Consider the following 24,887-nt stretch of genomic DNA (forward strand, 5'->3'; position numbering starts at 1 on the left):
CACGCATGACGACATTGCACAATGAATGAACAGGCCTCCAATTACAGCAAACCCAATATAATTAAAAAAAATTATTTGTTGGTTACAGAAGCACCTGTTTATTTTTAAGTAGTACATTAATAAATATCGTAGACATGAAACTGGATCAAACTTTCTACTCTCCCTCCTATAAATAATATATACTAAGGGCTAACTGAATGTTACGACCAGACAAATTTCTGAGGACCCAGTCCATGGGCTGTCGTATAGACCAATCCCCTACCCTAAATCAAATCAAGACAACTTGTCAAGCGGAGACGACCAGGATATAAGATGCACTATGACTGGACTAGCAACAAACTTTCTGTACAAAACTAGCAAAAAGGGAAAGCTGTTATGAAATTAGTTTACTTCCTCTGAAACCCAGTTCATTAGGTTTTCACAGCGGTGAGTATGAAGATTTCTGTCTTCTGGGTTGTTGCGCTGTGTAGTCTGGTCAATGTTAACCAACGGTGACCAGACTACACAGCGCAACAACCCAGAAGACAGAAATCCAGTTCATTATCCATTCGAAGGAATACACGTGGAATAAATATGCGAAAATTCAGTAGTTACAAAACTGTGTAAAGTTAAAACGAAGCAACAGGAAAATGCAAGATCTATTTCTGAAGTTCATATGTAAGAATGACAGTACGCAGGTGTGAAAGTTCTGCGATCAGCCCTTCTTCATTTAATTCCCCCACCCCAGACCATCTATTCTGCTGAAGGCACTTGTTTATCCGTCTAACCTGTTTATAAACCATAAAGAATTACCATTCACGAACTGAATATGAGGAAGCAATAACAGCGAACTTGCCGGAATTATTAAGCTATGGTTATATTTGATATCTAACACGAGTATTGATAGAAACTAATTCGGATTTAGCGGACAAATATACTTTTGATCGTAAGGTACAAAGCTGGTGGCATGCTATCACAGTTTAGTCTGCGTTTCACAACCAGCTGTGTGACGCAACAATGATTTATCACACGCTAACAAACAACAGCTGCTGACGTCACCTTGTCACTTTGCACTGCATGCTATTGGCCTTCCACGCCAAGGGAAGATCGAATTATAGTCAGATTCACGGGTGGTCTGCTTAATCGTCGAATAGATGGTAATGTGAGGGAAAGACTTCAGAATGTTTTCAGAATAGCTAATGAATATGTGTATCAAAAATGAGAAATAGACTCACTGGCTAATTCACAACTTGTACATTTACATTTCTGCAAACTAGCCTGTACCAGCCTGTAGATACGAAGTTAACAATTCTCAACTAAATCTAATACAGAAAAATTATATAGTGTTATTCACTTCTCGCTGTGAACTTCGAACCCGTCGCGAGCCTACGACAGAAGGACGCGCTGGCTTCCAATTAACTGAGTGCACTAGCGCGTTCTCTTTTGGAAGTGAAAAAGTAACTACCACTTTATATTGAGAAAGATAACAGTTTTGTAGCAGAGAAAATATATAAAACGGATCAAAGACGAAAATAAAATAAGTCTTGCTACACATTTGATAATTTGAATATGAGTTTATAACAATAATTTGTAAGGCGGTTGTTTAAAAATGTGGGTATAGCAAAGATTGTAAGGAAAAGCTGTTAACTGAATGGGAAGCTGTCGTTACAGGAACGTGCCTCAGAGTTCGATGAAATGTTACAACTGTTACATGGATGCGAACATTCGATTTGCGACTGCTTCTTTTACGATCTTAAAAGAGAAGTTATGTAATAGAATTGCTCATATGTTGGCTTGTTCTGCGTCTAATGTGGTCCATAACAAATCGTATCAATTCCAAGCGTGTGATAAGATGACACTCAAAACGTTGACAGATATTCATTAAATGTTATGTTCTGAATTCTCACTAAACGTTTAAGTTTGATGCTAATGATAAAACACAGTTACAATTTTTCTGTTATTAGAGATTTTGTGCTTTATCCAAAACACCTCAAAGCATATGCTGACAAAGTACCTAAAATCGTTTCCTTTCATATCCCTTCCAATTAACCATTCACTTCCCGACTGATATCGATGTCAACACAGAATCAAAATAAAAATTAGCGTTCGTCTGCATGTGTATTAATATAAAGTCGAAACAAGCATACTGAAATCTGTTTTGCAGCTAATTTCTCTGGTGCAATGCTCTCTCAGTCATTCCTCATACGAAGAGGAAATGAGGAAATCCTTAATTGTTACAATACACACACAGTTTTAATTTAAGTCCCGCAGTCGGTGTAAGTCTCTGAAATAGTAATTAAGTTACATAAACCTACTTTTGCGCGGCCGGGGCGTGTCGCTTACCACTAACACCACCTAATGTCGAGTTTAAGAATGTGTAGGAGTTGCACCTTTTCTCCCCACAAGCGCGTACATGGCATATAGCGGGACAGTTTTATTTTTTACTTTTTAAGCCTTTTTTGCATTGGAGTTTAATGATTTTCTACTCCCGAGATCTGTGGGCGGCGATAACGTTTCCACTATACAGCAAAAGGTATTTAAATTTATCAAGTAAATTAAAAGTCTCCTAATGTTTATGTATTTCTTAATTCAGTTCGTGTTATGAAAAAGATTATGTTACAATGAAACAAAGACAGCCTTTTATGAGGAAGGTAACTAGGAAAACGAAAATAATTTTGCAGGCTGTAAAGTTCCGATCTCATAATTTATAAACTTACCTTAATTTAGTGGCTTACATTAATATGATAAAACTTCTGAAAATTTAATTTTAGACAAGTATTACGTACAAAAACTCCGTTATGTACAATGTGCAGGCTCAGAAATCGCGATTTCATGTATGGATGTGATTTTAATCCAACAGATAACATGTATTTTGGGATTTTTGGGAAGTACCGAGTAAGTCATCATAGTTCTGGGGTGCGACGCCTTAGTGACCACCGGGGACTCGTGGGATAGAAGCGTGAATGGGACCATTCGTCTACAACTTGCATCCTCTGCTGCGCTGTCACAGCACAGCGACAAGGCAGAGTTTGAGTGCCCGTGCCGGATCACAGCACAGAGCATATCTTGTCTGTGATTAATCATGGCACAGTCTTTAGGCACAGCGGGCGATGAGCCTAATTATGGAATAGTATTTACGCACAGGGTTCACTTTGCCTGTGCATTTGCCCTGAATTATATATTGTATATTGTAGTCCACACAAAATCAACAGAAATATTTTAGTCTGAAAACATTAATTAGAAGTATAATTTATAATTTAACCCCCTTGCACATTGAAGCAGTGATGCTATTTTTGTCCACCGTTTGGATATTTAAAATGTTGTAACCCGCTCATAATTTTTGACTCCATGTGAAATAGCAAAGGGTTTAGTAAATCGTATGAACTTCAATTATAACAACTCCGTATTCAAGGAGAGTGGAGCACGTCTTGCTTGATTAATGTAGCAGATGAATCATATACCACGGAGTATTTAGACCATATTAATTCTTCAAATTTATGTTTTGTCCTAGCTAAAGAATAATTACTCTAAATACAATTTTATGCCGACGCAAGTGATGACCCTGTAAAGAAATAAGGGGAAAATACGAAAAAAAGCAGGAAAGAAACATACGGAAGCGACGTAACTAGGCCATAGGTGTGATACGAACTCATTCACACTGGGCTGAGAACGCGGCACCTCCATGTTTGTGTACGCAGCTGCGCACAGATAGACCGGAATAAATCACAGGATCCGCCAGTACAAACACAGCAACACTTGTTTCTGGACGGCCGCATCTCACTAGAGCAAAATTAGCCATCTCTCATAAGCAGAAACGGATTACAGAGTAGGCGGCGAAACAGACTTATATAAAGTTCATTCCTTTTCTTGTGAAGCTCGACTTTCGCCGGACCATGCAGCAGCCAATCGCAATAACCGGGTGGCGACAGCATTCAAAATCGCCAGGTTTTATCGTCTGGCCACTTTGAGTGTAGCCTGAACTACCTCAGTCAGCTTTAAGATGTTTTTGGTAACTTAACAATATTTGTTAAGAGCATTCCTATAAGTTACGAAGTTCATTTCCCAACTGAAGGGTCCGCTGTTAAAACGAGTGGCCTTAGTTCTGGCCATTATGTTTGGAACAGTTTGAAAATAAATTTCGGTCAGAACGCCACCAGCATATTGATTACGGTGTACACAACGAACATGGCTCCGTAGAATATTCATTTAAAAAAATTCTCTAACAAAGAACTTGAGACATTGTTCTTTTTTATTTTTCGACGCCAACTACAAAGCACAAGTACATATGTTCAGAAAGCTAGCAAGAGCTGGAAATACATCACTGATATCTATAAAAACATTTTTGTGTTTGTTTGAAGCATCAAGAATGCATTACAAATGCTCGGAATCCTTTCTTATAAAATATTGAACGAGAGAACGTAGTAGGCTCAAGTAGAGATGAAGCAGTTGAATACATTTCCAATATATTACCAACGTTCAGTACGGAACTGAACTCTTCCAATCTCAGCCCACTCTTATGATTTCCACATGCTTAATTAAAAAAGGCAAACGAATTAAGTTTATCTAGACTTTTAGAAGAATTTTTACGTCGTTATGTGTAACGGTTACACACTGGGAACATACCATCTAGTCATAATTCTTAGCATCTAACTCGCTTTAACAAATTAAGTAAATGTTATTAGGACAGAACACTTCACTAAAACAGAAAGCTGCTCATACAGCGCCTAGTTAAAAATTTCCCTTTTCAGTTGCATTGTCATTATCAGTTAACACCCAGTTGTAGCTCAGTTGGTCAAGATATTTCCCAGGTTTCATTTAACACGAAGATTCATTACTGTGTTCACATAAACGTGTCAGTGGCCTGTATCCTGAGCCAGACGAATCTAATCCAATATATCTGAATTTATTTCTTATGACCCATTTTAATGTTATCCTTTCATCTACGATTAGATTTACCAAGGGGTTTCTTCTATTCAGGTTTCCAGACCAAAATTTTGTATCCATTTTATACAAAGATATCGTGAATCTTCCGTCCAAACTTTGAATCAATTAACTCTTTCCATGCAGGATTGTATGCCAGGCAACCTTATTCTGCTATTATGCATCTATGGTAACAACCTTTATGCTAAAAACAGTCGTCTTTAAATGCCGACAGCCAGCTTTCCTTCTACTGACTTCAAACTTCAAATGAATGTAGATCAGAAGGGTCAGTGTCTAAAAGAATGAAACTCATAAGCAGCATAGAAAATATTAAACGAGAAACAAAAACTAAGCATGTTTTTCAAAATTACGTCATCATTATAATGAACAATGAAATTTCCTCAATGACAAATCCTGAGTTCTTTCAAAGGTCGTCAATCAATGTCTTTAATCGGTGTGCTGTGCAGGCAATGCAACATAGTAGGAACCATTCAGGTTTTCTGAACGGGAAAAGAATTATTGCAATGAAATGTCGATTGAAAGACCATTTTCAACTAATGGAAGCTTATAAACTGCAAGTTTAATACCCTAGATTGAGACTGGACAATGGTCAACGTCCTTGTTTTACTTAAAACGTATGTCATAAACCTGCGAGTAATTTTAACATTTTATTTTCAACTAATTCCAGGAATTATATTTAGATGGTGTTTCCTACTCATACCTCATGGTTGTAAAAGTTTCTGTGGTTGAGAACTGTAGGCTCAATTTCTCAAAAGGACTCAGAAATGTAAGTATGACACCATATCAAAACTGAAAAGCATGCAATTAAATAATATTTTTCACAGAAGCAATCTGCCTTAGAAATTAACACAGGGAAGAACAACATTTTTTCAGAGGTGAGGGGCTCTGTGGAATTTGGCTCTTCAGTGACTTTGTAAACATAACATTCCTACATTTGAAGTCGCAAAGAAAGTAGTTCTGTTCAGAACTGAGCATGTTTCAGAATCCCTTCTAGGTGCTTATGCGGATGATGTAACGCATATTTCTCCGGTTAACTATGGAAAAATACAGTAATACTCAATGCTTCAGAAAGTAAATTATTTTATTCACTGTTGGCATTTTATTGTAAACATACGTATCTCAGAAAACGTTTATATGTTCGAGAGAAATCGCTGCCTCATCAGAGTTCGAAACGTGTTATGTGTTGGTAGTGCACGCAGTGTATCATTGTGATGTCAAAGGACATTACATGTTCCTATTTGACCTTTCACTTCACGGTGTAACATTATGATGTACCTCATAATCACACCATGTACGAATGTCTTGTCTCCACAAGTGGCCCTAATCATGCAAGGGTGGACATTTTTTGCATTATTCAAAGCCAGACAGGTCTTACAAATTAATTTCCGCTGTGGTGAAATAATGACATGACTTAAAAGACAGAAATACTGACATAGTATCCGCCTGTATGCATGTACGTCGAGAACGACTGAACATATTTCCATGAAATTTAAGACTTGTTACGCTTCTGAAAGAAATAACAAGAAATGTAATTGTCCGTATGATGTATCACTGAAGGGCGGATCGATACACGTTAAATACAGCATTACCAACACCAAATACTTTTATATGTTAGGGGCAACAGTTTTATCTGAGAGGCCAGGAACGTAATGTTTTCATTATGATTCGTCATTTTCTCTGTGTGAATGTTTTTATGCATGCAATCTTTCGCCTTACGTTCTATGAATTATTCTATATAAGTAAAAAACTGAATCATAAAAATGTACACGTAGTGCTACAAAGAAACCCTCAAACATTTAAGCAGACCAGAACTTTATACCCCGTAGCGTTATTCTTATCTAGTGCTGTTTAACAAACAAAGGAACAAGTTAATCAACATTTCATAGAGCCAGTCCTTGCTGAACACATTAAAAGAGTGGGGCTTTACTAAAACCAACAGACTGACACGTTAAACATTTTAGATTGGAAGTAGGGAACGCTTGATTACAGGGGCCATTTACAGTCGAACAGAAATAATGATTTGAGGTTCTCACAACGATGAATGTGGAAATGCCCGTCTTCTGGGTTGTAGCAATGACCCTGATGGTGGAGAGAGACAGGATGTCTGAAACGCTGGTAAACGTCTACCAGACTACACGACGCTGAAATTATGTTATCTCCTCAGATTATCGTTTCCAATGGCCCTTTTCTGGTGACGACATGCGGATTTCTTGGAACAATTGCTACTATGCATTCATCACTGTCGGAGTATAATATAATGTATTTCCCAAGTTGAATGTATACTCTGCGTAGGAGAAAATGAAAGGTGTCCTTTGAGCCAGGCGACTAGAGCAGAAACAAGAGGCAATACTGACTCTTAGCGACGCCTTAGGGAAATTATTGTCACGAATTGCTGTAAATGACAAACATTTGATTGCTAAGCAGATGTGTGACTTCCCGTATTATTTGCATCTGTCTTCCATGTTACTAATGATTTATATTCTCGCTCATAAGTTTGCTCTGATTTTCGTATGACAAAACCAGGAAAATCAATTAAATTTACCATTACGAAATTAGACTCAGGGGTGCCCAAAATACTTAGATACAGCGGGGCGTCGTAGAAAGAGACAGTTAATAGAAGATTGTTCCTCTTTTAGAGACAACCCGCTGGAAAGCATTGTAGTTTAGCGGTCTCGAAAATCAGGCGCAGGGGTGCCCAAAAATTAGGCACGTCTTATAAAATATGTTAAATGCACAATTTGGCACGTTACGAAAATTCTAGTTTCAAACAGGTGATGGTTAGATTACTTCACCGTACGTACTACATACAAATATATACGTATTATGAATTTCTCGTTAAGTTTCAACAGGCATTGCTAGTTTATTGTATTTCTCAGTTCCGAAGATACTAGCTGTATTTTTATTCTAAGTAGCGCCGATACACATTCAACTGTTACCGTTAAAAAAGTTACGAAATTCTGAAATTAAATTTTGATTTTTTTTTGGTTTAAGAGAACATGATCATATGTATCCAAGCATTTAATTTGTGTGTTGGCACCACTGGCTGAATTGCATTTACTTTAAACTTGATTGAATATACCATTAATAATAGCGCAAGTAAGATTATTCTATTCCATTCTCCCCTTAAAAATGTAATAATATTTTAAAATTTGATGTCGTAAACCTAAAAAGATCTTTTAGGAATTCTCGACGCATGTGCCAAGTAGATATAGATCTACTGCTGAACACCACACTGTCAGACAGTCCTATAAAACTTAATGGATAAACTTTCTCAGTCTTGAAGTTTGCCACAGACCAATATTATAGTAATATGTGTGATAAGTGTGAGACGTATACCACAGTTCATTACGTTGCATTATAACCTACTCATACAGGACGTACCATTTAAAATGCAAGCCAACTTCAATCACGTACTGCGGGTGAAGAATTAAAATAGAAACAGGTTCACCCCTGTGTAATAGATTTTCTCAACTTCCCGCGTGACATTTGCGTCAAGGTCACCTTACTTACTAAGTCGTTGCTCATGTCAGTTGCACAAAATCTGTGCCGCTGTGCACATGGCGTTTTCGCAAGTAAAACCTGTGTTCATTCTCAAACAATATTTCGCATCAAAACGTTTGCTGATATAAGCATTTAGCAAGTGATAAGTTAAGTACTGAAAAGGACATTATACAGACTTGTAGCAATATTTAGGGACACGTGAAGTATTTGTCTATGACATGTGTTCGTCGAGCGACGAAGCAACTGAAATTACACTCCAACCGATTCCAGGCATTGCATCAGCTGCAATGACGTGATACTGCTGCAGTAGTTCAATATTGGTTTAGTAATTTTATGTGTCGTAGAATTGATTTTCAAATTGAACACTCTGAACAAAGAGACCAACTTTAAACATTACCATAAATTCAACTTACAAAACATGGCGGTCAATGTTGACCTACCAGCATCTGTGCGGAGGGACAAAATATGGAAGGCGCTCCAGCGCAGTACTCGCTTTTCCAGGAGGTCACTGAAAATACAGAAACCAGAAGACTGCGTAGTGAAATGCCTTTTCCCATGAGTACGATCTTTCCATCTCGCGCTGATAGGGTCTAATTGTAAAATGTTTTGCTTTGCATTATTTAATGCTCAGCTGTTAGTTCAGAACATGGGTGTTCGTACCAAGACGTATCCTAACTCGATCATCATCTGTTGCGAAAACAATACGGAACTTAGTCTGTCATCTCCAGTCCCCAATTGTGATACGTTCAGGATTCAAGAGGAATGTATTAATAATAAGCATCGTTTCTGTCTATAAATAAGCAAAACCGGAAGGCCACTGATGTAGAGCGTTGTTGAAGTATTGAACATTACATAAAGTAAAGTTTCTTGCAGGGTTTTAGTGGAAAACGAGGTAAAGTGAAAGACTTTCCTTAGATAATATTATAATTTTACTAATGCTTCCTATTCATATATCACCGCCTCCATGATGTGTGACAGACTTCACAAATCAACAATCTGCCACGCCCTTGGTCCTTGTTGGCGCGAGAACGGACCCTCATGTTATTTCATCATTGTCTATAGTGTGTTCCATTTAAAACATACCTCTTCCTACAACAGTGTGTATTTATACGCTCTCGTGACATCTATAATACGAAAAACGGGCTGTATTTCAATCTGTGTTTGTTAGAATGAAGTATCAGAACAATTTTCCAGCAAATCTTCAGAAGACAAGCATCCACCGTTGTTAGCGTCTTTCGTGCGACTTTTCGAAATGTTCGTGGGTCAATATTGAAGACAATCTGCCCAGTTTTGTGTTTAATTTCCTCCAGGCATTATGGATTATAAAGTATTTCGTTTTATGAATCCCAACAGAAAGATGCCTGGCGGTGTAAGGTGTGGAGATCGTGGTGGCCGAAAGACCACGCCAAAAAATGCGCTCACCGAAGAACGCCTGCGTCTCACCTGTCAACACTATCCGACGCCGGACATGTTTCCTGTCGCAAATACACCCTATGTCCCGAATTTTTGTTAGCAGCCTGTGTATTGTCTTATTCGGTACTTCGTCGCATTGCTAAATGATTCGCGAGCAGCATTAAACGATTCGATGCGAAATATGTTCCAATCTGCAAAATTTTCTGTGCTAGTAGCTAGAGCAGCGGCCTAGCAAATAGGATAATCTTGACTCGTGTGCCATGGGGGATGCTGGGAATGTCTATTATGCGGAGATGGACCTGCTTTTTATTTAAATTTTGAGACAGTTTTTGGGCTGAATTTTAAATGGTAGAATCTGCACAAGGCAGACCCTAGAAGGAATACTTTCTTCCCAAGGGTTGCCACTTTAGTATGGTGGAAAGTCTCAAACGATCCAAATGATATCCTACGTAGCGGAAGTGATGATTGCCGGATAACCAATGAAGACAACCACACAAAGTGCAACTCTAGCGTGAAAAAAGCCTATTCTCTTATTGCAAACTTTCAGTTCTTTTTTGCTACTGTTTTATCGAGAACTGGCTCTGTACTCGTCTTCAGATGAAGTAAAGGGGCCATCATCTCTCTGGGTTCAGTTAGAATGAGCTAATCCGAAACAATAGGAAAAAAAGACAGCGGATGTATAGAGCTAGTTGTTTCCACAGAATACTTACATCAATTGTGTGTTTGTAACTAAAATAGCTTTACGCAGCAGACTCCTTGAGAAGTTACTAGTCACTCAGGTAGCCAAAAATTTTACATTTTATGGAAACCAAAGATTTATTTCCATTTCACAAAAGCCTGCCACTTGTCCCTATCCTGAGCCAGGTAACTCCCATCCAAACCGTGATATACTGCGCAACATCAATTTTAATATTACCATCTCATCTGAGACTAGGTTTCTCCCCTTCAGATTTTCCGTATAACATTTTTATGCAATTATCATAATATCCATGACTGCTACATGCTTCTTCGATCGCATCCCTTTCGATTTGATGAAGAACGCAGACTTGTATCATTATTTAAATACGTTCGGTGAGAGCAAATCAAAACCGAAGAATCACCGTCTTCCTAATGTGTATACCCAGAATTGAGTAAAATTATGCATAGTTTGCGGACAACTTCAGCCCAAGATTATACTGATTTTATCAAAGCACACGCGACGTGATTTCAATGCAAATCTCCCAGAACACATTAACTCCCGAAGATGTCTGTCTTCTGGGATTTAGCACCGTGTAGTCCGGTAGAAGTTTACCAATGTTTCAGAGGCCACTGCTACCTCCGTCATCAGGGTGATGATGGGCCACTCACTCATCTTCCTGATGATGGAGGCAGTAAGGACCTCTGAAAAGTTGGTAAACTTCTACCGGACTACATGGTGCTACAACCAAGAGGGCAGCAATCTTCGTACTCACCGTCGTGAGAACCTCAGATCCTACATTGACTTTTCTTCTCTCCGTTAAAGTTAATTTAAATTAATAATAGTTTTATAACCTCGATTGGACACTCACTGTCTATTCTGATATAGTGTGTGACCGTCCATTATAAACACTTCTTATTGACCCACGCTCCATTCTCTTTGAATTGCGGAGGTGTGAATGAAGCCATAAAGAGGAGACGAACGTAAAGTCAAGGGAGGGGACACATATCAACAGGAGACTGTAATCTGACTTTCTTTTTGGTTCTTTAGGCCATTCCATTCATACACGTCCCGCTAAAATTTGACCTCTGACCTCATAACTCCTGTTCCTTTTACAGGCCCGACTGGTGCGGAACATCATGTATCTGGCAGCATGCCACTTAACATTTCAAGGGTTAGGATACCGTGGTGCGTGGGTTCACTACCAGCCCCTCGACCGCCTCGTCCTAACCGCTCATACCTGCATTTCAATTCTCCCCCTCTGCTATCCGTCGGAAAGTTTTGTCTCCTCCAAAAGCGGGGAATGAAATGTTATGAGGGAGATGGGAAGACATCGCGATACATATCAGAGAGAGACCCGAGTAGATTTTCTAGATTCCACACTCTCCTCCTATTGGCCATAGACCCTCTCGTTCCCGCGCAGAAGCAGGCTTCCTATTGGTCAATTGGCATTGTGACGTGGGTAGTTCACCTCGTCGGGTTTATAAAATAATTACAGGCGCGTACTTTCCGACGCGACGGCTTTCGGCTGGTTTTAAGGGCAGGCCCTGCTCGTAGTGCTGAGACAGTTGCCACTCGCTTCCCAGCCTCTTCTCCAGCGCGAGGACCACACACATACTCACACTCTTCCTTCATCAGAACTACAGCTGAAGGAACAATGGTGCGCGCTTCGACACCTAGGCACCTCGTACTGATGGTGGTAGCTCTTACCGCTCTCTGCGTCGCCCTGCCGCAATCCGTAATGGCCATCGACTTAAGTCGACTTTACGGTCACCTTAACGCGAAGAGGAATGGTGAGTTCACAATCAACAACTTGGCACCAACAAGCACCATCAGCACCATCTACTACAACCAACATCAATCAAGCACATCTAACACCCTCAAATAATCTACTAATAATATATATCACCATTCCAACATAACATAAAATATATAGCACTGCACTGTGTAGCACATGTTGTATATGTTTATACAGAAACATCTTTATACTTGATAAACATCACATTCTTGCTTTGTATCTGTCTTTTATGTGTTTTGCACTTTGTCTGTGTCTTAATGCACCTTGCACCTTGACCTATAACCTGATAAGATCATCGATCAAAATATGTGTTTTATGAGAAGCACCAGAGGCTGTGATGGGATTGGACAGGCGGAATTGTAAGAGTACAATCAGAGACAAAAGAATTCACTGTTTGTTCAGTAGTAGTTGGGAAATGTGCGCATTTTATTAGTTTTTAAATTACGAACGTTAAATAACTTCATCTCGATTATATCGATACCGGCGAGGTAAGTACCACAGCGATGATCTGGGAAGTAGCACGATGTTCTACAGAAGGAATTTTCAAAACGGCAATAAACAAATTTTTACATTCCGCGTTTCGTGATATTTTTTCTATTTCTCTGAACCAAAGCGAGTTGGTTTAATTGTTTAAGCGAGCGAATTATAAGCCAAAACTATTATATGGATTCCTATACAATCACGAAAAATTATGGAAGAAATGCTGATATTAATGGTTTTCGAAGGGCCTGATCCTAAAATTATAGGCCTATTAATTTTCTAAATGACACACTTGATAGTTGGCTATTCTTTAATCACTACTACATGAATCGGTAATTTTTTCCATCCATTATTGCAGAAAAGTCAAAAATAAGTATATGAAAATTAATCTTAAATAATACTATTACATGTGGCTGAAGTGTTACAAAATCTGATAGACTTCTATAATTGAAAGAATGAGCACACAATCAGTCCCTTATAATATACAGTAAAAGCAGTCATAATTGTGCTTCAGAAAAACGTTTGACTCACTGAAAATTCCGAATATCTTGTGCAATGGTTATTTTTACAGCAAATAGCTTAGATAAACAGAATATAACAAAGCGACTGGATCAGTACGACTTAGTACAGTTTATGAAGTTTCGTTACAAACGCGATTTTAATTTATACATCAAGCAATAAATGCCTGTAGAGCAGTAGGAGTTACGAAAACAAATGTCTTACGCATCTCAAGGATCTCGTAAAATATTGCCTACTGCTAGATTTGGCATGGGTTGGTCATTTTCGTGATCTAGTATTACACAATAGAAACAAATATTTAAAAATAATCCTGTTCTAAGTCAAGAAAAGCTTCAGTAAATTCTATCGTGAGCGGACCTTTGCTGTCGGGAATTGTTACAGACGCCGTGTTCACACTTTTGGTACGCAGGATCAATAAATCCCGGGAAATAGGAAAAAGTAACGAGAAAGAACAAATAGAATTTGTGATTATATTTATTTTAGCCTTATGCAACATGTTTATTCCGGAACATCTGCAAAGTCAAAAATATTATTGAATTTTACATGGTTTTTGTGCCACATCGAGAGTCATGTTCAAAATTCCTCTGCTAACGCTGAATCATACTTTATAATGTAAGACGAAGATTGAAGAACGAAACTTTATATTCTTAATTAAAATGAAATGTGTGCTTTGAATGTAGCACATTCCATTTCCTGTTATTGTAATTCGAACATAAAATTTAAATCCATTTCAATAAAAACCAAACGTGTTTAAATTTCTGATAATAAACATGGAAAAATTAACTCGACTCTACTCAAAATACAATATTTTACAATAGAGCCACTTCAGAATTATCTGTTTACTTGCAGTATATTTTATAGCTTAGCAAAACAACGAGAATCAACCATTTGTTTACCAATAAAGCCACTTCGGTCTGTAACAGTGTCATATTTTATATGTATATTGTTTAAAACATTTGAAATTTTCGTAGCTCTCTTACGTAGTAATACTTACAACTGATAACATTATTTAAGTATTTATTTTGGCGTGTTTTACGAAGTTTTCAATTTCTGAAAATACAGACATCAAATAATAGGATTATGGGTAAATTATGAGGTGAAAGGATGTGGAAGTAAACACTTGTTATGTAATTTAATTTACTATCTCATCAGTTCCCTGAAGGGACTGAGGATACCCAAAGAAAGCGCTATCAAGATGCCCGGTTTTCGGGCCGATATTTAAACTCGGAGTCTCCTGAATACGAAGCAAGGTTGATCAGCACTCATTAACGACCTTTGGTACTATAACTTCTTAAATCGCTATATAACCTGATAAATCAATTTCTTTACTGAATGTCGATGAGCCAGTATATGTTAAAAGTTAGAACTGTATTCGACATAAGATAGAAAGCGTAGATAACTGACGCACTAGCTTATGAACGTGGACTGATATCACTCCTATCGAAAACTGTGCTGTAAGGTTTAGAAAACTCTAAGAGCACAAACAAACGTATAAAGTAGTAGGAATTTCGGAAGTGTGATTATTTAATTTCGGAAACATGACGACGTATAGACCTTAAGTAGAGAGTTAATATTACCGCAAATACAGTTAACTGCATTGTTTTTTATAATGTTTCAAAGAAACTGTCGGCACGCGACTCAGATATTTACGATTTCTACAAAATGTGGAACTACGAGAGATTAACAGAACATAATTCTGACACGAAGAAAGCCTGATCCAATTTTATCCGGATAGATACAAATTGCTTATAAAACGTATATTTTATATTTGACGAGATACATTTCTAAAGAAAATGACATATGCTAACGAAAATTAGATCAGCTAACATAAATTTGGTAAAGTCTAACAATCTCAAAATTACTGGTTAAGCACAGAATTAACTGCTTCACGCTAAGGTACGCAAAAACGGCCAAATAAAATATTCGTTTTAATAAATTAAGAGCAAATTAAATTTGGATAATGGGTTTTTATCGTTCAGGTCAGAATTATTTGTTTTCCCCCCTCCTACCTGGAACAATTAAGACTAAACACATGAAAATATTGATTTTTCCTGCTCTTTTGTGTGGGTGTGCAACATGACCTTCACTCTAGAACATAGAGCGAAGGTATTTGCGAACAAATGCTGTGAATAATAGACCCAATGTCATAATGATCATCTTCACAGCCATGACAGCCTTACATCTTACAAACTAGGTAGGTAATAATATTTTTGGTTCATTAAGTAAGTTTCCAGTAAAACGACTTTTTTAATTAATTCCAGTAGCTCTTATCAGAAATTTACTACAACAGGCGGTTATTAAAACAGGGAGTAGTACATTCGGCATGTGTTATAGAGTCATTCCTAAATCAAATTACCAGAAAATTCTCAGCTTCTGACTTCATAGATTCGGTTGGTATTATTACGATGCCGAGGTATAGGCGGATATGATTCAATAGGAATGTAGCTTGGACTGGGAAGCCAAGGAATGCATAAAGAATTCTGGAGGGGAAAACCTCAAGGGAGATAGAGGAGGAGATGGAAGAACGGCATTATAATCGATCTTTCGGAGATAAGTGGTTAGATGAAGATTTCTGTCTTCTGGGTTGTTGCGCTGTGTAGTCTGGTAGATGTTAACCAACTTTTCAGAGGTCATACTGCCTCCGTCATCAGAGCGACAACAACCCAGAAGACAGAAATATTCATACTCACCGCTGTGAAAACCTCAAATCTTACAAGTGGTTAGATGTGTGGTTTATATAACTGCTTTAGGATCATGTATTATGGCGGCCTCTGGTATCAACGGTACTGAACCTCTTGGTTCTACTGCTATTTAATTAACAAGCGTTTATGGAATTATATTAATTATTCACTGTCCATATTATAAAACATTATTTTTGAGATAACACCAAACCAAGTGATTCTCTGTATATTGTGTTATATTATAAATGTCAATTATGTGCATGGAAATAATTTATTATAAATGGAAGTAAACGGAAGACGTTGGTGCAAAAGGGGGATACAGGGCATTACATATTTTAATTAGAAAAGTTAAACGTTGTTTTAAATAATCAGCATTGTATGTAGGTGTACTTTTATGCTTACAAGCATACAATGTTAACATCCAACTATTATTTATGCTATTTTAATAACATGATTAAGCCATTTGTAAGTTATTCCCTTTTTGCTCCAAAGTATCGACTATGGTTACGTCACGTATGTATTACCTCAGTGACTGGCAGATCCAATAAATTACAATACTCAGTCTATTAGTTTACCTTCCCTTCTTAATAAAGCAATAAATGTACAATTTCATTACTGTAAACATGTTATCCAGTAAGTGGGGTTCAAGAAGTATTTATCAATTTAAATAATTTAAACATAATGAAAGTATTCCATCAAAAGGAAATAAACACGTTTCACCTAAAGCACGTGAAAACGTACACAGTATGGTGCTGACAATCATAATCATCTAGATGAAAGTTTTCATTTCTTATCAATCTAAACACATTTGTTTCGATTCTGCTTATATTATACGGGAAGGTAATCGTCAAATCGATTGTGACGTCATTCTCGAAGTGACGTAGTACTTTGCGTGCTGACACGGCTTACGGTATGTACGTTGCACAAATTCGATTCTGGGAATATTATTTATATTGTAGTCCTATTTTATTACTTCGTGAAAGGTTATCTCCACAGTCAAAAACAATTAACATAGATCAAATTATTTGTTTATAAAAACTAAATACAAAATGCAGCGCTCTAAGGAAAAATCTTAAGTAGGTCCCATATTCGAAGTTATAATGTAAAGTTTTAGTACACAAGCAGACAGAAACATTTTACCTGACACTGGTCATATTCATGGACTAGGTACAGCTTCGATCTCGAATTTATTCGAGTGTCCCTCAGAATGTCAGACGCCATTACACCCCCACCAGTTAATTCGGTCATAATAGATATAATTAATTTATATAATAATTTATACAATAGTTAATTCGATTTTGGATCATACTAGACCTCATTTCTTGTACGTATTTGTTTTCTTTATTTATTTTACATTTTGTTATTGTCATTGTTAGTACATTAAGATGATCACTGCGCATCTTTTTAATCATGAAATTTCTCCTTCTATATAATGATACACCTTTTATTCTAGCAGCTTTTATCAAGAAAACATAGCTCAATACGAAGTTAGGTCGTGGTTCGCTGCCAAAACTTTAATTATGTTGCTAAAAATTGGTTCACTTCAGACTATAAGAATGTATTATATTATGTTACCGTAATATCGTTTTAACTTTATCTGTTTTTGTGTATGGGTGTGAAACTTGGTCTCTTGCATCAAGGAACGAATTTAGATTGAAGGTGTTCAAGAACAAAATTCTGAGCAGATTTGGACCAAAGACAAATTGCCAGGAAGCTTGAGAAGACAGCATAAAACGGAGCTTGAGAATTTGTGTTCTTAGTCAGATATTGTTAGTATGATCAAATCGACGAAGATGAGATGAGCAGGACATGTAGTGTGCCTATACAATTCTCGTACAACAACTATATATTAATTTCATGTTCTATAAAGATATAATTTATTGCATAAATAATAAAATTGCTTGCACACCGTTCAATATTTTTGAGAGACAAGAATATTTAATAAAATGCTGGAAATTACAATAATGTCATATCGTTCGCATTTAATCCGAAATGCTAATACACATGGGATTCCTTTCACTGTGACGTCATGCAGAGATTGGATACGAACGGAACAATGTCGCTGTTACAATTAGCTCGCTTAAAACGCTTAAATATCGTGTATGGAGCTTATTTAATCTCATCAAGCAAAATTTATTTTCTGTTCATCAATGAAGTTTCTTTGCGTTTAGAATACGGGGTTTTATATGTATGTTATAACCAATAGAATATTTTAAAAATAATTTCTTGTTTAATTGTTTTAGTGGGGAACATGAATACTGCAGAAAAGTAACCAAATAGTTTTATTATTCCATAAGCTGGAGTGCAGAAATTAATGCCATAGTGAATGCTTCAGAGTGTAGACACAAAGAACGTTAAACGAGTTCTATAAAAATAACGTTATAAAGTAAAATCGTTACTGCATTAAAAGGTAATTTTGTTGGCAATGTAGGACAACCCTGTACTCTTTTATTCAAAAGTCAGAGATACATACAGCAGTTATATTTTATATAATTTATGTTACTGGTATAATTTAGTTTCATTGCAAAATGCATTCTGCTATGAATTCTCTGGTGTTAGATGTGAAAGGTTTAAGTCAATAGGAATTACGTTTGAATTATGTCTATTGCCAAGAACCAAGGAACTGTAAACACTTCTATGAATTCACAGAGTCTGTATATCATGAAATTGTGACACACTAACACTATAAATTAGGATGGAAGGATCCTGCTCATAATATGTTGCCAACCTCCTGTAAAGGAGACGGCGTAATAAAGAAGAAGAACACTATCAATTTGTCGCTTTTATTATTGGATATTAAAAACTATGGACTTTATTCAATATTTTCGGTAGAAAAATGTGATAACATTAGATACTTTGTTCATATTGAAATTAAAATTCCAGTGTACCTGAACGGGTAGAGACAAAATCATCTACGTTTTAGTACACAATTTTCGAGTTTAGCGATAAGTCTACGTCATATATATAATAAGATGTCTTGTTAACGAGCAGACCTTTTTCCTATATCTGTAAAGCTGACAGTGCAGCTGTATTTAAAAACAGTTCATAAATACCATATAAAAATCAGAGTATATAGGAATAGTTTACGGGACATTGCAAAGAATGAGTATTATTTGGCGAATTAAGGCACTTTTTCTTGTTTCATAAGCGATAGCAATTAAAATATACCAAAAACGTGGAGTGAGTGAGAGGGGTAAATTCAGACTCGAATATAACATACCATGTTTTTTCTTTAATGTTTTTCTAACACCCAACAAACATTGTGGATTATTAGTAATATATTTTCAATCAAATATTACCTACTAGAAACCATTTCGGCATTGTCTGCCATGTAAGAAGAACAAGTAACTGATGTTCTGATATGTTCCGCTGTTAATGCTCCTGTGATAATACAAAAACTTTTGTTGTTTGTGCTGTCAGAGAGTCGTTGTTCTTGTTCAACCGACCTTTAAGGCGGTGTCTGGAATTGTAAGAATACCATGCCCAAGGTCTGGCTTTGTCATTAACGGTGTCGAATCTTTGGATTCTGCTTCCATAATGTTACGTACATAGTTTATGAAGTAATGATTTTACTGCTTGAATAATTAGATCGAAAATTTCAGATATTTTAAATTACCCTATGCTACGATAATTTCAACAAGCGCAGCTGACCCTTTAATAGTCGATTTTCATTTCATGCAAAACAGTGAAAATAATTGCCCAATTAAAAGTGGAAATGTGATATAGCCAATCTAAATAAATGTGCAATATGTAAAAAAAAATGGCGTGATGCGTAGTTTTGAGTTACTCGTACCTTTCAGTTACATGTGTGAATATGGCTGAAGAGTGGTTTCAACAGAACACATGCTATGATCATTATGTAACGGATATAAAGCTTATTATGTTAAAGAGATCTCTGATGATCCCATAAGCCGTTTTATTTTATACAATAAGATTAAAAAGCAAGATTTATAAAAAGCACTTGAAAGTGAAATTATTAGGAACAAACTTTATATTTACACTAGCTCCGTGTTGAATAACGTTTCAATTTTACATAATGTCAGACTCAAATATTTAATTAATTTAGCTGATAGCATTTCTAAATATTTTTTCAAGTAATATTATCCTCGAAATCAATATGATACAGGTTACCGTATTATTCGAATTGTTAAAAAACGTTTACGAAAGTAGCCATTTTGAAAAGTAGGGTAATAGCACGTCTGACATGAAATGAGGGCTGCACTTGATTAGCGGTTCTCATAAACTCTACATGGACCTTCTTGATACAGACAGCCAATAACAATGGAAACCACTCGAGGTAATGACGAATTATACTGATGGATAGATCCAGGTGACTGTCAAACCTACAAGGAAGTTAGGATTAGATCGACATCGGTACAATCCGGTAGTAACCTAAAGCAGAAGGTACAGAACACTGCGGAATTTAATTTAATTTTGCATTGTATATCACTTAACCTCATCTTTATTATCATTTATTTGTATGTTAAAATCAGAAACGTGCTTTCATAAACTGACGTTTTTATACTACGACGGACGTATGTAGAGAAACGATAGAAAAATTGTGATTTTTGGCGATAAAATGTTTTAAAATTGCTAAATTATATTTATTATATTACGAGAAAAATAAATTTAAAATGTTTTAAACAAAATACATATTAATATGAAACATCTACTAGAAAATTAAATATTTCATAACATGAAACACCATTTACACCTATAACGGAATGTCCAGGTCGTGTTGCCGTGATGGGTACAAATAAGTACCAGAATAAGCTGCAGTCGCAGAGCACAGCAACATTATGTAAGAATATGTACTGTACTGCTGTTTCTTTCAAAACATTAGTCTTGCCAACAAATCAGAAGGATGCGCTGATGAAACTAAAGAATTGCTTGTTACCATTCCCGATCTGTACACAAAAGACTAAACCACAACCATAAGCTCTAATTGTACCTGAAGTCTTATATGGGCGTGAAACTTGGTTTCTTACTTTAAAGAAAGAATACACATTGAGAGTATTTTAGAATATGGGTCGCTCATCTCCCTGACCATGGAGGCAGCAAGGACCTCTGAAACGTTGGAAAACTTCTACACGGTGCTACAACCCAAAAGACATGTAAAACGAAAGAAATTATCAGACATGCATACAAAACATAAGCGTGAATTTCTAAAAGGTGGAGATCAAATGCAAGACCAAGGCATAGGCCTATATGAAAGGAAACTCTAAATTAGATCTTCGAGAAATATGGTCTAAAAACGTTGAATGGATTCAGATTTCTCAGAACAAGGCCCAACGCTTCTTGAACATGGTTATGAACCTTCCGATTCCACAAAAGAAGGAAATTTCTAGCCATCTGAGAAACTGCCGTCTTTCCAAGAAAGGCGCTGCACTATAATTTTAGTTGCGTCATTAGGTTTGTAGTTTTAATTGTACTTTAATAAGTGACTAATTTGCTTTATGTGTACTTTACAAGAGAAGGTGATGGAAATTATACAAACCATTTCCTCGCTATGAACGTTTTGTGAATCCAAGTTTTGAGTATCAAAGTTCGCAGATTTTAGACCAACACACACTATATTTTAAATATAAATATAGAAAGGAACTCTACTACAAAGAAAAGTTGTAATTTATAATATTTTTATATAGTTTATTTTGATAAATTTCAGTATAAATTTTAAAGCCACTGCTTTATAAAACAGTAATGCCTAGGAATGGGCCCACAATATATCGACTTAAATGTCTGGGTAATCGATATTTCATTCAATCTATACTGATCCTGTTCCAAGGCCCTTCTTATTTATACCGACATCCTCTTAGTATAATGAGAAAGAGAACCATCGACAGATATATGAGGCAGCCCACATGACGATCATGTGTGTTACGGCGTGCGAACTGCCTCTTGACGTCATTCGATGTCTGCATGACAACATAACAAACATTTTATCATTAACTGGATAAACAGTTACAGAATACCAATATTCTACCCAGTGGGTTACCGTTGCTTTCAACAATATTAAAAGTTTTATACAAGTTTCTACGCACAAAACAGAATCGAATATGAAAGAAATTACAACATATTTGTGCATTTAATGTTGCATCATTTATCTTCCCGTCATTCCGCAAACATTCTAATGCAGTAATAGATCTCATTGGGAATGGAAGTTCAAACACATTTATTTCCTCCTGAGGCTCATTTAGCCTTGGGAACCGATCATACTCGAAGTATGAGCATTGGTTTATCTAGAAAGTACTTCATGTCACCAGTCTGATGGAAACTTTGTGTAGTAGTTACTTTCTCTCCTTGTGTCCATCACTGAAGTAAGTCTCGATAACTTCGTGAACATAAACCAAACTTCGGACAAAAGAGAATTACAGAATATGCGTTGCTCACTACAATTCTTCTTCCAACCTAAATAGACTTATTTCCATTATATATCGTGTTTATTCATTGGTCTCTGCGGTTATTCTTGCCGAACAGTATTTATTATTTCTGTTCAAGCAATTTCAACACTTTTAATCCTTGAAACAAGAATTGACAATTCAAATCTGACAATAGTCTCAACTGGGTCGTTATTTGTCTAACATCATTCATTCTTAGTACTTCATGTTTCTTTCTTCTTTCCTTTCAAATTTGTCAAAATGAAGAATATTATATTGCATGTCAGAGAGATATACACTGGTGCCCATCTAGAAGGGCGCAAGAAGAAGTTGGACACTTTTCGTACGACCTGTGTTATAATAATGTAACCCGTTTAGGAGAAAAGTAAGGGGTCAGATGTCCTTAATAAAATTTAGCTAAACATTTTGGTTTCTTCTCTATGTTATTGAATCTGAATTTTTAATCCGTTAACGACAAGACGAAGCCAACGGACGCATTTTTGCAACTTTTTGCGAACGCGCCTAAACTTCTTAGTGATCACGGAAAAGTATTATAGACTTAAATAACGAATTTAAAGAAAATTAAAATATCATATGTAATGAATTCCTTGTTGACTTGTTCTAACAACGTTGATACCCGTAACTTTACTAGTTACAAGAACTTTTAAGCTTTAATCTAAAGAAAATTTTCAAAAGTTTTAAAATGAAAAAAAGTCATAATCTGGCCGAAAATGTGAACCTGCACAAGCACACAACAACATGATAAAGTATGAAAAGAAGTTATTAGCAATTTTCTCACAAGAACGTCCAAGTGATAAAAGATACAGAATTCACAAGCAAGAACAGAAGTTAATAGACAAATAGACCTAATCGAAAATACTAAATCATGAAGCCCGTATGACAGAGACATGGTTATCCTTTCTACCGTAAGTAAAATATTCTGAACAAGAAATCTGGGAATAAAGATGAGATTGAACACAAAACTTTCTATGTTATTCCAAGTTGAAAGGTTTCCTTGGGATATAGGCCTGCATGTTGCCGTAATATATAGAAACCTCGCATTTCCTTCCGACGCCACTGCCACCCATACCACAGGACACGGTGTTACCGTCGGCTTATTACATAAACACAGACATCTTTCAATTTTAATGGACTCCAGGCTGCAGGCAAAAAACGGATGGAAAAACAGCGTTAGAGCGGCTTTAAAAATAAACATTTCCAAGTCCCCGAGCGACACTTCTGCTCAACACAGTCCATAGTTTTGTCAAATGAATTTCAGTGTTTTGTTTATATTCTAAGAAAGTCCTAGAAAAGCGATATATAGGCCCTTAATATCTGAATCAGCTATAAGGGTTTTGAACTCTGTGTAATGCTAGAGCCCTGCCTAAACTAGTGTTTCGAAACTGGTGTGCCGCGAATTTATATAAATTGTATATTCAAACGTTATACTTAGAAAAAGTTAATATTTTATATTTTGTAATGATAATTTATAATACACATGCGCTTATTTACCATCGATAGTTTTATTCAATGTGCGTCGTATTTTGCTTTCTTATGCCTGCAAGGATTTATATGCAGATTCGTGTTTATGGTCATGCATAATTATATACCTCCTTTATGTGAGGTAAAATTTTGTGGTGTGTCGTCATGTGGCTTTGACAAATTAAGGTTTGCCGCGGGTGAAGAGAGATCGCGGATCATGTGCTACACTGAACATTTGTCTGAAAGAACTTTCCAAGTTACCTGAGGCTGGGCCAAGAACTCAGACTTTTAACATGTTAATTGTCCTTAAGTCAGAACAGGTTTAAATTATACATATGTCGAACAGACTGTCCTGCTGTGTAAATACACACAAATTAAAATATGTAAACACGTCACGATATTAAAATAGTAATACATCACGAGCTTATACATTTTTCGAAAATGCAAAAATACTAATTTATTTATAAAATTAAGGAATTAAATTAAATTAAGAAATAAATCATCAGGAATAAATTAACGGATTTTATTACTGTTTTGTTTCAAACCTGTTATATTAAGGGATATAAAGGATTTATTCCACCCTTCACTTTTAAAGTTCATTATGAAATTGAAGGAGCTACCTGATTTTAAATTGTTTCCTTATATGTTAAGGGAAAGTAAGTTAGGGATCTTATGAATGGAGACATCCTAGAAAGAAGTCCATTGCATGGAATTTACAGAAACAGGAAGCAGACCTAAATTGTGAACTGATTCGAACTGGTTAATTTTTTTAAAATTTCTAGATGCGGCCTTCGTGTCTTCGTGGTTTTGTATTGCTGATTTATATTATTATTATTATTCAATAAATTTCAAAGCATATTAGTAGGACTGAATATCTCATGGCCTTATCCTTGGCAACAGAATAATAATGCCCCTTTCTTCAAAATTGTTTTTGATACCGTTAGTCTACGGGTTTCTAGGAAGTTTAATCAAAGACTACACATCCTTATTTTCTGTACGTCATAACTACGAGTGATCATCAATCATCACTCAACTAAACA

General features: G+C 36.2%; 2 protein-coding genes across 3 annotated transcripts in view; one reads left to right on the forward strand and one right to left on the reverse strand.

The window, feature by feature from the left end:
• Positions 1-24,887, reverse strand: part of TfIIA-L (transcription factor IIA L) — a 156,214-nt gene that overhangs the window by 62,263 nt on the left and 69,064 nt on the right. The gene's annotated exons all lie outside the window — the stretch shown is intronic.
• LOC110832288 (IDLSRF-like peptide) overlaps positions 11,989-24,887 on the forward strand; it is a 67,325-nt gene continuing 54,426 nt past the window's right edge. The window contains exon 1 of one of the 2 annotated variants that reach the window (XM_022069147.2): positions 11,989-12,303. In XM_022069147.2, the coding sequence (XP_021924839.1) occupies positions 12,168-12,303 (136 nt within the window). In that variant the 5' untranslated portion in view covers positions 11,989-12,167. The remainder of the gene's footprint in view (positions 12,304-24,887) is intronic. The other variant, XM_022069148.2, reaches the window with a different exon arrangement.

The sequence above is a fragment of the Zootermopsis nevadensis genome, unplaced genomic scaffold, assembly GCF_977971745.1.
Source record: "Zootermopsis nevadensis isolate Lab colony 2312 unplaced genomic scaffold, Znev_1.0 Znev_ptg000028l, whole genome shotgun sequence".
Classification (NCBI taxonomy): Eukaryota; Metazoa; Arthropoda; class Insecta; order Blattodea; family Termopsidae; genus Zootermopsis; species Zootermopsis nevadensis.